Consider the following 15,540-nt stretch of genomic DNA (forward strand, 5'->3'; position numbering starts at 1 on the left):
GGAACCACCCTCCCATTCACGGATCTCCTACCCCTGGGAGCAGCCATGTATATCCTAACATGGTAGGCAGGGACGACAAGGGTAGGTCTTTCCTCCTGGTGACTAGAAGAAAGCTCTCAGATCCATTCTGATAGGGGTGGAGCGCCAGGGTGTATGCAAGACTCTGACTGTTAAGAGTATTGCCCAGTGTCTAAGGATTGAGGCCCTGCTGACCCCCTCTCCAGCCCACATCCAGGAAAAGCACAAATACTGAAGGTAGGCCGTGAGGCTAATCTGCTTTCTGGGCAATCTCAAACTTGTCTGTACCTCTGTCTTCACTTTGTTTTAATCAGACAGTGATCCGCAAAGGAAACAGTGAGCAACAGAGTACGGGCAAGTAGAGGCAGCGAGAGGTCAAGCAGAAGAAACTGGGAGATGCCTCGAGGAATGGATATAAAGATAATCAGAACTGGACCCAAAGACAGAACAGCAGAGACACCAACTACAATGAAAAGAAAGAAGCAAGTGGAGTGACTACATGAAAGAGAACATGCAATCTTAGAAAAAGAAAAATTGAACAAAAAAGCATATATCAGAGTCTGTATTTGAGGGAGGTAAAAGAGCAATATAACCGGGGAATGAGAACCAGAGAGACTGATTAATCTTCTGAGCCTGAGAACATCAGGATGCAAAGTGGGATTTTTCTCGGATGATAAACAGCTTGTTCCTGCATCCTGGTATTACTTCAAAAGATCATGCAGCTTGCGCTGCTAGGCAAGGCTCACTTATTCAGATATTCTAAAGAGGTCCAGACCAGCTTTCATCTTCATTCAATGACAATGGTTAAATACCCGTTTCAGAATAAAAAATTTAGCCCAGTGAATCCTTGTTTATTCAAAGATAAGACTTCTTGCAGCTTTAGCCTCCAGAACCCAGCTGTAAACCTCGGAGAAGATGGAAACATCTCTGAGCTCGTGGGGAATCTTTATTACGACCCAGGTGCTTTACTCCTAGCAGGGACCTTCATCTATTAACTCTTATTTAATGTGGAATTATAACAAGACTTGCTATCCTATTTTTCAGGCGATGCCCAGTAAGAAAGAACAAATTGCAAAAGGCAAGTTATGTTGGTGGCAAAGAAAAGTGCTACTTTTATCACCTGGCAGTGAGGAAGGCAACAGGAAAACTCACATCAGATTCAGAGTTAAGAAAGCCTGGGACCTTTCAGGGTTGATACAAACAGGCCAGCAGAGACATCTCAGGTCCAGGTGTCCTCCCTGTAACATCTCACAGTTAGTTAAATGCTTGTGAAAATTTCAGAAGTAGAGGAATCTTAGAGATGATCTCATCTAACTCCTTCATTAGAATGTTTCCAAGATACTAAATTCAACCTTACTGGCTTTCATATATATCCAGTCAATATTGCTAAAATGAAAGTTTTGGCATTTGAAAGGGTAAAATTCTGTCATCTGAAAATCATTTTTATTTGGAGCACTTAATTCTCTGATGATGCTCAACAATTTTAGCATTAGGACAGGCAGGCCGTAGCACTTGTGCCACCTCTTTCGTTAGGTTGACCCTCTCTGCATTAGCTTGGTTTCTCTGTTCAAAGGGCAAGGCATGGCAGTAGCATTGCTCCCTTCATGTTTCTCCTCTACATTAGACCAGCCTTCAGGAAAGATGAGTCTAGATATATAAGTCATAACATTTTCTGACTGATTCTTTTTGGGGACTTTTGGAAAAGTTGAGAAGTATATCCTTGGTTCACAATGTATTTATTTGGCTATAGCTCTAGTTTCTTTATATCTTACTACAGAACTTTGGAAAGGTATTCATTCAATCCAGCACCCTGATCTCTTAGGACCAAAGAAACCTGTCCCCCACTTTCCCGCCACGCCCAAACTTCTGTTATGTCTCTCCTGGCTCTGTCTTCACTCTTGGGTATTTGTGTTACAGTCACTCAATGTTAAAGCATATCTTAGACTCCTGCAATTCACCAGGCAAACCATTCAGCCTCTGGAGGCATCTTGAATTACCATTCCAGCCCTTTTTTCCAGCCCAGGTCACATTATGATACGAATCACAATCTTATGCTTGTCAAGAAGTTACAAGGGGCAAAGAGCATCGGTGTTTCCTATGTTATCTTTGCTGCTCTGAGTTGGTGGTATGTGTTTTGTGGCTGGTCTCTGTAAATGGAGTAGAGAATGAAGAATTTCTGGATTACTGTGTGCTGGTCCCTGCTCCGTGGTCCTGGTGCCAGCCAGTCTCTCAGGGAGATGCTCTGGGACATGAGGACCGCATCAAGTCATGCCTCAAGGCATGGAAGAGGCTAAGGAGGGACTGGGCCCAGATATCTTTCTGATGCCCTTGGGACGAGGCTGTGCGGTAGGCTGTGTAGGCCAGGGTCAGCGCTGTCCTTTCGAAGTCCTCTTTCTTGAGGATGCCTGGGTGGCTGGAGAGGCTGGCGCTCAGCCGCCGGATGTCTGGGATGCTCTTGGGGATCACATCATTGCAGATGGCGCGGAAGTCCGAGGCCTTCCGCAGGGAGGCGAGCTCCTCGTCCTTGATGGAGATCTTCAGGTCAGGGCCAATCTCAAGTTCAGCCAGCAGGAACTGAGGAGAAACATGGGGTGTGGAAAAGCGTGAGGCACTCGTTGTTGAGGACATCACTGGATTCATGATCACGTGTGTTCGCGTAGGGAGGTGGCTTGCAAAGAGCTTTGGAATCAAGAGACCTGGGTCCCAGTTCCGACTTTCCCACTACCTGTGTAACCTCGGATGAGTCACCTAACTTCTCTCAGCCTCATTTTCTTCCTCTGTGAAATGATTAATAACAGCAAGACTTCACTGGGATATTGTGAGGAGTAAATAAGACAAATATGGGCAACATCTATCACTGTGCCTGGTACAAAGCCACTATTAAGTGACTCTTTGTTGTTTCTAGTGTCCCGAATCCCCCCCTTCTCTCCTTCCTCCCTCCCACCCACCAAGGATCTTCTAAAGCGCAAACTGACTATTTTGGATAATTTAAAATCAGAAGCTGGGAATTAGAAGGATGCAGAGAATTGTGCTAGGAATCAAGTGTGCTACAGAGATTTGTCCTCATTTCTTGACTGTTCTTTAAGAGTGGGGGTGAGGCCTGTCCTAGGCACCCCCCGCTCAGTGCCACGCTCATATCAGGAACCTAATCAGTACAACGTAGACTGAGTCCTAACTCTCCCCTCTGTCTCCGGCTTCCCCCGGCTCTAATCCATCCTGCATGCTGCTGTCTGTTATCTTCCTAAAACAGGTCTCTTGCTCTGACTCCCATGTTCATGACCTGGCAGAGGCTATGCATTTTCCAGTTTGTTCCCCGAGGCAGGATTTGAAATCTTCTGCCTGGCTCAGCTGCTTGACTATGGCAGGCTGTCTCCTTCTTAGTCAGACAGTTCTAGTACATGCAGGATGTCAGAGGACGTCAAGACAGGAGGGGAACTTTGGCGATCTTTGGAGTCCCTCATTTAACAGCTGAGGAGATTCAGGCCCAGGGAGAAATGGTGGCTTATGCAAGGTTACATAGCTGAGGGGCGGCAGAACCAGAACTAAAGCTCAGGTCTCGAACTTGGAATTTTATCACTGAACCAAACCAAGCGGCCTTGGGAAATTTACCTGTGGTTTGGAGGAGAAGTGGGGTCTTGGTGCCAGAGGTGTGAGAGGCAGAAGGAGAGAGCCTTTGGGGCGGCCCCAGATTCAAAAATGGGGCTGTCACAGTAAGAGGTTACTGAGACACAACTCCACTCAAACAATAGGTTTGGCATTGCCTGGGCACTGCTGATGAGTCCTGGCTTAAAGCTCTGGCTGGGGAATATTGCCCCGCTCTGTTGCTTGGGTGCAGGTAGAGGCACCTCTGGGCCAAGCCTAAATCTCTAATTTTGCCTCGACTAAACCCCTAATGCCATCCTTCCCTGGGACGGCATGCGGGAAAGGAGAAGGGGGTATGAGGAACACTTTCCTTTGGGATGGGCAGGATTCCACAACCTCCACACACAAGTCTAGGCCAGTCCCCCGGGCAGCAGAGATCACTCATTTTCAGGGGCTCAGGTCACTTCTCCAAAAAACATAGAGAAGGAGCAATGCCTTTTGAGTTACTTGAGTGGCCCACTCTCCCCTCTGCCTACCTCATAGAGCAGCTCTACTTCCTCCAGGGAGCTCTGCAGGACGGGGTTCAAGGGCACCGATGAGGATCTCTTTGGCCGGTGGGCGGCAGGGAAGAGCACGGCTGAAAGAAAAAAAGAGTGAGTTCGCGGGGCTGCAGCATGCACTGGCTTCTCCCGTGGGTGAACCCCAAGCTTAGCCATCCAGTCTTGAAAGTGACTGACTCCAAGTGGTGGTGGAGCTGCGAGAAAAAAGGGGCAGCTTCTTCAAGACACTTGCTGTGATCTATTGCTGGGCAATAACTGTAAAAATTGGTGAGGCCTCGAGGTAAGTAGGGGCCCCTGAAGTTGTGCAAAGCACAATTTGCGTGACCATACATGACAGCTCTGCTTCTTGATAATGGTGCCCTTGGGCCATCAAGATAGTGTCCAGTGATGTCCAGAGTACTGTGTTGAAGAAGGGAACTGCATAAGCAAGGATTTCTATTAGAAGTGATAAGAATGAAACATCTTCAACATAAAGGACACTGGTAGGAATCCCCCACCTCCTGGAAAAGCTGGTTGGCTGTAATATTGCTGTAATATGGCCTTCTCTGTAATCCATTTATTATCTAGCCCACAAGTTCCTCAGGGGCTTGGATCAATGTGCTTTCATGTTTATGCCTGTGCAGCGTAGCCTGGCAGGTTTCGAGGGTGCACACAAGGTGCAGTTGCTGGCAGACCGCATCCCTGCATTGATGGGGGCCTTGATGGGCAGAGGGATAGCCCTGCTTCTGCAGACCATCTTGGGGGATGGAGCCTACAAACTCCAGAGCAATAGTTCCTGGCCCAGAACTTTAGCAGGATTTGTTCTCTTTGCCAGAAAAGTGCCCATTTCCCACAGAATCATAGATTTTAGGACTTGAGAAGGCCTTAGCCTCTGCTCACTCACAGCCTCGGCCTCTGGTCTCAGGTGGAGCTCCGGAGGGTGAGGCATCTCCTTCCTACTCTACAGGTTCACAACCTTGACCATACATTAGAGTCACCCAGGGTGTGTGGGTCCCAGCTCCAGTAGTTCTGATTTAAGTGACTAGGATGTGATTGAGACAGTAAACTTTTTGAAAGCTTCCTGGGTACTTCTAATGGCAGCCTAGGTTGACAGTCAGAAGGTGCTTGACCCAAGGCTGTGTAGAAGGAGCTGTTCCTGCTGAGTGGACACTCCCAATTTAGCCCAGTGCTTCTCAGCCTTGACTGTGCATTAGAATCACCTGGGAGCTTTATAAACCTACATGCCCAAGGCCGCCTCCCAGGCCAGTTCATGGGCATCTCTGGGGTAGATGTAGGCATCGGGACTTCTGACAGCTCCCTGGTGTTACAACGGGCAGGCAGTGTCCATAACCACTGTGTTACCCAGACCCACCGCCAAGCAGCTGGTGCCCGGCTAGGATTCAGAGCTTACTCCCATCCGATGAGGCCTTATAGGGGCATCTGAAGAGACCAAGGCCCTCATGTTCTCGGAGACAAGAGAGTGGCGGCACAGGAAGGGTGTGCTTTGACCCTACTTTCTCCTTGGTGGCAGGTGACACTAGGACCAGAACTGGTCCTGGACCAGGATGTGGCCTATTCCTTCTTACCATGAAACCCCTTTTCAAGGTAGGATCTGAGAGCAACTCCTTTATGTCTTCTCTGTTATTGTGAAATGAAAGGTATTGTTCCCTTTAAAAAAATTCACACTGCAGCAGGTGAAGGGGATAGGAGGGAACAAGGTCCTGGCACGGGGCCCTTTCTGCTGCCTCCCGGGAAGTTATTCAAGGCCAGACCTACACGCTCTCCACTCAATTGCTTCTCTGCGAACAGCCACTTCCTTTAACATGCACACCCCTGGTGGATCCCTAGTTCTCAAGAGTTGGGAAGAAAATACTTCCTGATGCAAAGCTGGGCTTAAAAATGGAAACGTTGCTTCCAAGAGGCCTTGTTCTCATAATTTTTAAAATAATAACACAGTTTGGGGAAGATTGTTAGAAAACAATTCAGCCTCTGGACTAGGGCTGATTATTGCTTCAGAAAGTATATGTGGGGAGCACCGGAGTCTCACAGACGGACCCCTTCCCCCTTCTTCCCACCTTCCACGGGTACCCCTCTCGTTGCTGTGGCTGCTTTGATGGTGTGTGGGGGGCAGGGGCTTTTATGGCCCTCTGGGCTGTGACGTGCAGCCAGCTCTGGGGCAGGCGTCTCGGCAGCTGCTCGTGTCTTACTTCCTGTGCATGAGGCTAGGTCTGGAGACCTGAATTCATCTCCACTGGAGATGCTGCCTGTGTTGGGCGAGAAATAAGCTGTGTCTGGCCCACGTTGAAACATTCAGGTAAGAAGTTAAACGACTAACCACTCCAGATGTCCTTGTCCATAATGACAGAGGCCGGACCCTGCCAGAATGCAAATGGCCCGACCAAGAGCTGACCAACTCCGAGAGGTAGGCATGCAGACCTTTAAACCAGACCGGCTCCCACGTCGTTAGAAAAACAGCCCTGTGCCCCTAGGAAGCCTTTCCCTGGGACCCCACCGTACACTGCTGTGTTCCTTCTCCATCGCCTTAATTCTCTTTTTATCTTCTTCTTGTATCCTTTCTACACATTTCACATCTTGCTGTCTATTGCTGGCTCCTGGGAGGGAATGAATTTTATGCTTCTGCTTGACCTCAGTGTCTGCATAGAGCTCAATATATATACTGAGTGCAGTCTCAATATATACATTTTGGAATGATTTTAAAAATAAACTAGGTATTAAAACAACAACAACAACAACAAAACAGAACATCCCTGGAGACTCTCCAATTCAGGCTTTGCTGGTTTTCCTTCCTTTCCCTTCGGCCCCATCTCCCAAAATTATGGTCATTTTAAGTTCGGCTCCCTCCTCGCTGTGAGCGATTATAAGCGGCTTTGGGCAGCCCAGTCTTCGTGAGGCTGATAGTTCTGAGGCCTGAATGCTCCCGCTGGACGGCGGTTAGCAGCTGCACCCTCTCGGAGGGAGAAGGGAGAGAGGCGAACGGGGTGGGGAGGCCAGAGACCGGCAGAAGGATCCCACTCCCTCTTGGGCACCAGCTGAGTGTGGAGCCTTGGGCAGGAAGGCTGCTGGGACGGTGCTGTTAAGATCACTGACTTTGTGTGTCTTCTGCCCGGTGTAAAACTAGGCCGATTTGTTTCTTCCTTTTTGACTTAATGCTCCACACCCAGCCCACACTCCGGCTATTTCTTCAGGTTATGAATATGCCCACAAGGACCACTCAGTGTGATCAGGGGACTCCAGAGACTCCCCCATGGCCTTGCATGAAGGTCTGCTGCACCGGCCAGCCTCGGGCAGGGGGGCCAGCCCCTCCTCCCCGACCCCCCGGACTCATGAGCCTTCAGGGGACGTTGAGTATCTGTGATACACTGGACCAACCCGCATGGAACGAAAAATTTCCTTGCTAAAGTTCACGCCACATGCACTAAGTTAGTTCAGGAACTGGATCCAGGGATTCGTGTGTCTTAGCATGTTCTGCCCGTGTCTTCTATTGAGAGACACATTTGGACCTCAGGCCAAAGTTGTTCACATGTGGAGCCCAGACATCCTAACAGCTTATGCGCTCACTGTGGGTCAGTCAGCATGCTTGGTGCTTTCCTTATGTACCTTGTGAGGTAAACATTCACATCTCATTTTATAGAGGAAGATACTTGGAGGCTAAGAAACTTGCCCTTGGCCACCCAACTTGTTTGTAATAAGACTGAGATTAAAATCCAGGTCTCAAGGGCTTCAAAACCCAACTGCTGTATTTAAAATAGATAACCAACAAGGACCTACTGTATAGCCCAGGGAACTCTGCTCAACACTCTGTAATAACCTAAATGGGGAAAGAATTTGAAAAAGAATAGATACATGTACAGGTATAACTGAATCACTTTCCTGTATACCTGAAACTAACACAACATTGTTAATCAACTATACTCCAATATAAAATAAAAATTAAAAACAAAACAAAACAACAGACAAACAGACAAACAAAAAACCCCCAATCTCACCAATAGGGTGAAGTACGCTATCTTTTTGTAGGTGCATCTGCCCCGAGACTGGGCGTTCTTCGGTTGTGTGTAACCATGGGAAGGATACATGTAGTTAATTAGGAATGAATGAATGCATATGGTATAAAACACACTCTTAAATGACTCACACATATTTAAACAAATCTCTGACTTTGATTGATAATGTGATGTACAAGGTCAAATTTCTACAGCCCTAGGATCTTTCTCTTGCACAAATCCTCATCTCCTTTGCTCCCTCTTAGTTCCTTTGCAGTCACCAGGCAAAAACACACCCCATCTCTTTACCTGTTCCACACCTGCACCTGGGTTAAGTGGTCTCACTTGAAATTTGTGATCGTTATTCTCAGGAGGGGCCTGAAATGCTGCCTGACCATTACCCATATTTCCTGATTCCCTTCACTCTATTTCAGCGTGAAATGGATGATGATTTCACACCTCCTCCTTTCTCCTTAAACCTCTTGCCCAGATCCTCTGACTTCCCTTCTGTTATTATGTCCCTGCTCTCATCTCAAGCCAACTTTTCCCCGCGTGCACGAGGTCTCCAATAAAGTTGTCGCTCACCTTTCCACCTTTCTCTCCCACATCATTAATCTCCCCCTCTCTAGTGATCTTTCAAGCCAGCATGAAAGCACGTTGCTGCTGCTTCTTTAAAAGAAAATCCCCCCTTGCTGGCCGCTCTTCCTCCTCATCCGTCTCCGCATTGCAGACTCCTGGCCTCAGCCTGGGTCTCTCCCCTCTCACTAGCCACACTGACTTTGTACGGATGTTCTGCTGTGTATTTCCGGGCCCGACTTCTAGATATGCAGCTGCCTGCGGGAGACTCTCCTTTTGGATTCGTAATAGTTGTCTCTCCTGATCTCCATCCCAGTCCCAACCCCCGCCATCCATCACACCTGCTCTGCATCTCCTGCTTTGTCTGCTGTCTTCCCATCTCTCGTAGTTGCTCAGGTCAAAACCTGGGAGTTGTCAGTCATCCTTGCCTTTTTCTTTCACATCTCACACCCCACTAATCAGCAAATCTTGTTGGCTCTACCTTCAGAATATATCTGGAATCTGGCTACTTCTTACCACATCCCAGCTAGCCTCCTGGTCCAAACCTTGAACATTTTTCCTAATGGTGTCTCTGTTTCCATCCTTGGCTGCCATCCTCATCCTCCTCATTGTATTCTTTTTTTTTTTTTGACCACGCCACGTGGCATGCGGGATCTTAGTTCCCCTGCCAGGGGTTGAACCCGTGCCGCTAGCAGTGGAAGCGCAGAGTCTTAACCACTGGACCTGCCAGGGAAGTCCACCTCATTGTATTCTTAACACAGCAAGTAAAGCGATTCTGTGAAAACATAGGTTGGATGATGTCAATTCTCTGCCCAGAAACTTCTATGGCTTTCCATCTCCCTCAGAGTAGAAGCCAAAGATCTTCAGATGGCCACCAGGTACTATGCGACTTGACATCTTACTACCTCTCTGCACTCATCTGCTATCATCCTCTGGCTCGTGCCCCTCTAGCTGCAGGCCTCCTCACTGTTGCTTGAGCTCACCAAGCATGCCTCTGCCACAGGGCCTTTGCACTTCTGTTCCATCTGCCTGGAATACTCTTTCCCTGGAGACTGGGAAAGCTCACTCCTGTGTTTCCTTCAGGTCTCAACTCATCTCCTCAGTGAGGCCCTCCCTGACTGTCCTATTTAAACTTGTGGTCCTTTATACCCTCTAATCTGTCCCAACTTTATTGCCATCCAATGAACCAGATGTTTTATTTCTATATGTGCTTATTGTCTGTTTCCTTTCACTAGGACGTCAGCTCACAAAGGCGTGGGATTTTGTCTGTTTTTGTATTCCCAGCGCCTAAAGTCCTGCCAATGACTGTTGAATGAATAAACAATCCCATAGAAACACATTCACTCTCCTTGTTACTCAACTCCATTGTTTTCAGAGTGCCTCACCAAATCCTTCTCTCTTTTTTTTTTTTTTTTGTGGTACGCGGGCCTCTCACTGTTGTGGCCTCTCCCGTTGCGGAGCACAGGCTCCGGACGTGCAGGCTCAGTGGCCATGGCTAACGGGCCCAGCTGCTCTGCGGCACGTGGGATCCTCCCGCACCGGGGCACGAACCCGTGTCCCCTGCATCGGCAGGCGGACTCTCAACCACTGCGCCAGCAGGGAAGCCCTCCTCTTTTTAACAGGGTGATTCTGGAACTTATTTGCAGTTACAGGTCCTGGATAATTATCAGAAAGTAGATGTTGTCTCCTGTCTCCATCACACCCTCCCTTTATCTATGAGGAACCCCTGTTTGGGTCTAGGAGAAACTGATTTTTTTTTTAATTGAAGTATAGTTGATTTACAATGTTATGTTAGTTTCTGGTGTACAGTAAAGTGATCCAGACATATGTATATATATATATACACACACACACATATATATTTAGTTATACATATATATTCTTTTTCATTATAGGTTATTACAAGATACTGAATATAGTTCCCTGTGCTGTACAGTCGGTCCTTGTTGTTTATCTAGTTTATATATGGTAGTTTGTATCTGCTAATCCCAAACTCCTAATTTATCCCTCACCCCACCCCTTTCCCCCTTTGGTAACCATAAGTTTGTTTTCTCTGTGAGTCTGTTTCTGTTTCGTAAATAAGTTCATCTGTATCGTATTTTAGATTCCACATATAAATGATATTGTATGATATTTGTTTTTCTCTGACTTACTTCACTTACTATGATAATCTCTAGGTCCATCCATGTTGCTGCAAATGGCGTTATTTCATTCTTTTTTATGGCTGAGTAGTAGTCCATTGTGTATATATGTACCACATCTTTATCCATCATCTGTCAATGGACATTTAGGTTGCTTCCATGTCTTGGTTATTGTGCATAGTGCTGCTGTGAACATTGAAGTGCATGTAACTTTTCAAATTATGGTTTTCTCCCGATACACGCCCAGGAGTGGGATTGCTGGATCATATGGTAACTCTATTTTTAGTTCCTTAGGGAACCTCCATACTGTTCTCCATAGTGCCTGCACCAGTTTACATTCCCATCAACAGTAAAGAAGGGTTCCCTTCATACCCAGAGAAGCTACTTTTAATTATCTCAGTCAAGGCTTGCACCTGCACCTGTCTTGCTCTCCAAGCCTTACCTCCTTCAAGCTTTCTTGCCCAGACGTATAGGCAGAAGCCTCCCTAAATGGAAGAGCCTATTTTTGCTTTGAGCCTGATCTTCTCTTTGACGTTTTATAACCTAGGATAAAAATCTCTTCTTCCCACCCATCTCCCAAATAGTTGTAAAAAAACAGAACAATATTAAGGCTGACCATGGTTTCCATGTAACTGTGCACAGCGTATGCACCAAAGAGCTTATTGGAAAGGATTCACACTGTAGACCATATCGTACCAAAATACAGCCATATTTTTAATGAATCAGTTGAAGCAACTCTATGGAAATGACTGTGGGTGTGGAAAGGAGAAGCTCTCATTTATAAAGTCTTTTGCCAGATCCTACTGATGTCATTTACTTTTTTTTTTTTTTTTTTTTTTTTTGCGGCACGTGGGCCTCTCACTGTTGTGGCCTCTCCCGTTGTGGAGCACAGGCTCTGGAGGCACAGGCCCAGCGGCCACGGCTCACGGGCCCAGCCACTCTGCGGCATGTGGGATCTTCCCGGACTGGGGCACGAACCCACGTCCCCTGCATCGGCAGGCAGACTCTCAACCACTGCGCCACCAGGGAAGCCCCAATACAACTATATGTTTAATGAATCAGTTGAAGCAACTCTATGGAAATGACCATGGGTGTGGAAAGGAAAAGCTCTCATTTATAAAAAGTCTTTTGCCAGATCCTACTGATGTCATTTACTGTTTTGCTCCTGGGCCAGCCCTTCAGAAACACGGTGATGTTCTGAGGGAGACAGGACCTTGGCCCCGTGTCTTGGGGTCCCCTGGAGTGCTTCTGAAAGGGCTGCTGTGTGTTGGCTCCCCTTGGTCAGAATGTGCCACCGCCCAGGGGGAGCACCTGGAAGGGATGGAGGGGCGTGAGTGAGGACATTGAGACTCTGCCTCTGCAGACTGGGTTGGGGGAGTGAGATCCAGCTCTAAGCTTCCAGCTGAGGGATCTGGGGCGTGCTAAGTTCTCCCCCATCCTCCAGCTTTCTTACCTGTTAGTGGTCGGAATAACGCCTCCTAAGGCAGTGACCATGGAGTGAATGAGGTGGCCGCTTAGTCATGCTGGACCAGTGAGTCAGTTGACACTTAGTGAAAACACCCACCCAGGGCCCTTCCCTTCACGGAATATTCACGACTGAAAACACACACAGCACTAAACTGGACACCTGAAGATGACATACATTCCACCACTACAGGGCCACCCTTCCTTATGAAACTGCTTTTCAAAGAAATAACATATGTATTTAATAAAAATCAGATACTTATGGGAATTAATATGTGTTTTTTTTTTTTTAAAGAATGGCTAGTTCCCTGCAGCCCCCCAGGCGGTGTGCCGGCAGGACCTGGGTGGGGCTGGGACTTGGGCCAGGTGTGTCCACTTCCCAGCAGCCTCGATAACCACAGGTGGGTCCCTTTGTCTTAATCAAGGAGGTGGGGCTGGAGCAGCCGTCCTGGCGCAGGGAGCTGCCTCCCAGGGCGGAATCCTAGAGAGCACGTCCGAGGGAGAGGCTGGGAGAATGGTAAGAAAAAAAAGATGTCCTGACAGCAGGGCGTATTCCTTTTGGGTTTATTTCCACACTTCTACCCGTGGAGGCAGGGGGTGGTGCTGGGGGGGATGGAGGAGGAGGGTTTTGTAGGGAGAAGTTGCCCTCTGACTGTTTCCAGAGGGAATTCTTCTAAATAAGGCCTAGCACTGGGGTGGGGGGCAGGGTTGGGGTAAGGATGCAGGCGAAAGGAACAGTTAATACATTTGGAAAAATTGGTTTTTCTCTGGGTGTGACTCCCATTCCGTCATAAAAAAAGGGCAATTGTGTATTCCTTTTATGATTAGAAAAAAATGTTGGAAACGAAAAAAAAAAATCAACTACGTGGAAGACTTCTGATGATGGTTGGAAGGGTTCCGCATCATTTGTTGGCCCCGAACACTGATATGAACGGCTAATCCAGCACTTAACATCAGCTGCCTCACCATGGCCTCTAGTTCAGCTGTGTTGGCCTTGTGTCTTTATACAGATTGTTATCATTGTTGGGGGGCAGACCCTCCCCGGTGAGGCGGGGTGCAGCCAGAGCAGCTGCTCTCAGGACGTTGCTATAGAACCGATAGGTTTTCTGCTGAGAACCTCAGACTTTCTTTAATGAAATTTTTTCATTTTTTAAGTGGGAGGTAATAGCTGACATTTATATAGCTCCTCATCATTTACAAAGCGTTTTATTTACATTTTTCAATATGACCCTCACATGACAACACAGTGAGGGTCAGCTTTTGTTACTGTTCATATGCTATCTGTTCATGAACTAAAGCACAGAGAGGTTAGGTCTTCCCAGACATCACACAGCCAATTAGAGGCAGAACTTAAATCTTGGAGTTCCTTGAAGGATAGCTCATCATGTGGCTATTGTGTTTACAAGCCTTGTAACAAATCAAATCATCTCATTTGGCTTTCTAACAGCCTGTGCGTTAAAGAGTGGATATTATCATCCTTTTTTAATAGGCAGGTTAAGGAAGGCCCCCAGTGTCACACAGGGGTAAGTGGCAGAACACAGCGCCAAGGTCTCTTTGCTCTGTGCTTCCAAGTGTTGCCCCCAGAGTGTGTGCACATGATGAGCAGGGAGATGTGTGTGTGAGGGAATAAAAACCCTAATAAGTGCATTGGCTTTTTCTTTCCCCCGTTTCACATCTGCTCTGCGCCCCAGCTGGCCATCCTTTCCTTCCCTGACACTTGCATTGAGAACCAGGGGGCTCATCCTCTTGCTGCTGTGCAGTCGTCACCCTATTTTGGATCTCTGGAAACACCAGTGAGCCTGACTTCTTTTTCCAGTTCTTTCCAGGAGAGAGACCTCAGTTGACTTTAGGCAGTGGAGAGATCTCAGTTCAGATCAGTGTGGAGCAGTCAGCACTATTGGTCCCTTGCTTCCTAAGTGATAGACCCTCATTGACTGGAGGTGCCACCAGTGTCTGCCCACAGGAGCCATAAACGATGCCGGGCCGGCTCTGAGAAGCTGTGTCCCGAGAGCAAGGAAGTCGGCCGTGGGGAGCAGCCTTGCTGGGCTCCTTCCTTTCCCAGGGGGCTGGCCAGGGCGGTAGCAGCCAGGCAGACACGAGGGTGCTGAGGGGCTACTTGTCCTCTCCTGCTGCTGGACCAGCTCTCTCCAGCTGGAAAGATGTGTCCACTCCTGCTCAGGAAGCAGCGTGGAGCCCTCCATGTGGACACCCCACTCCCTCCAGGTAGCAGGCCTCTTGCCAGTCAGCACCCCCAGTCCCTTCATGTCAGTATCAGTCCCGAGCACCTGCTCTCTGCATGCCCTGCCCAGCTGCAGCAGCCTGGGGGGAACTCAAGGGAGTCTGTCCACATTCTAGGAAGCAAAGATGACTTCCTTCTGGCCTGTCAGAAAGGGATGCTCTCTGCATTCTCCCCCTCGACCCAGTTCCCTCAGCGACTTTGATTTTTTGGTGTCATTTCCCCCATCACCTTCTAATACCTTCTAGCATGTCGAGAAGCATAAAGCAATTGGCAGGGATGGGACAAAAGGAGGGTGCAGGGCTTCTAATTTCCTCCTGCTCTCTCCATTCTTCCCCCCAAATTCCTAATTGTACTGAAGAAAGAATGAGCATCAAGCAAACAAATAAAGTAAAAGCAACTCACCCCTGCTCCACCTGTGCGACAGAGTGGCCTGAGCATCATAATACAACAGCAGAAGCAGCAACGTCTTCCAACACATCTTTTCCTCCGAAAAGGTGAAAAGTCACCCTCAGACCCAGTGGGACCCCAGGAGCTACAGGTATGCCCGTACTGGTCCTCCCAGTGTGACGATACCGATACCGTTCTTACCTCCCCTTCCTTTTCAGACCTGCAGGGGTGCCCTCTCCTGCCTCAGAAGGGTAGAGGCAAGGGCTGCCACCTGGGGAGGACAGGAGCGGGACCTCTGTTAATCCTACTCTCTCTGGGATTGGGGGACTGGGCTTCCACAGAGAGACTCTGTTTTTGAGCACATCTGGAGTGACTCACGGGGCATGTGATCTCCTTGGCAGTGGGGTGGATAAATATAATTTCTGTACTTGAGTTCCATGTGTTGGATGCACCCACTGGAATTTTTCTTTAACAAACAGACTTGCGGAACTTGTTAGAGAGCCCGGCAAAGACCTGGCCGCTGTCCCCGTACACACACACACACACACACACACACACCACACCAGCTCCAGGGGCGAGGGCTGCAGCAA

General features: G+C 48.2%; 1 protein-coding gene across 1 annotated transcript; it reads right to left on the reverse strand.

Moving 5' to 3' along the window:
* Window positions 1–2,247: 2,247 nt before the first annotated feature.
* FAM180A (family with sequence similarity 180 member A) lies at window positions 2,248–15,041 on the reverse strand (the record flags this gene model as incomplete). The annotated part of the gene is made up of 3 exons (XM_079711686.1): window positions 2,248–2,592; window positions 4,137–4,237; window positions 14,966–15,041. The coding sequence occupies 3 exons, from the start codon at window positions 15,039–15,041 to the stop codon at window positions 2,248–2,250; spliced, it is 522 nt and encodes a 173-aa protein (XP_079567812.1).
* Between the last annotated feature and the right edge of the window lie 499 nt (window positions 15,042–15,540).

The sequence above is a fragment of the Hyperoodon ampullatus genome (genome assembly GCF_949752795.1).
Source record: "Hyperoodon ampullatus genome assembly, chromosome: 9".
Taxonomy (NCBI): domain Eukaryota; kingdom Metazoa; phylum Chordata; class Mammalia; order Artiodactyla; family Ziphiidae; genus Hyperoodon; species Hyperoodon ampullatus.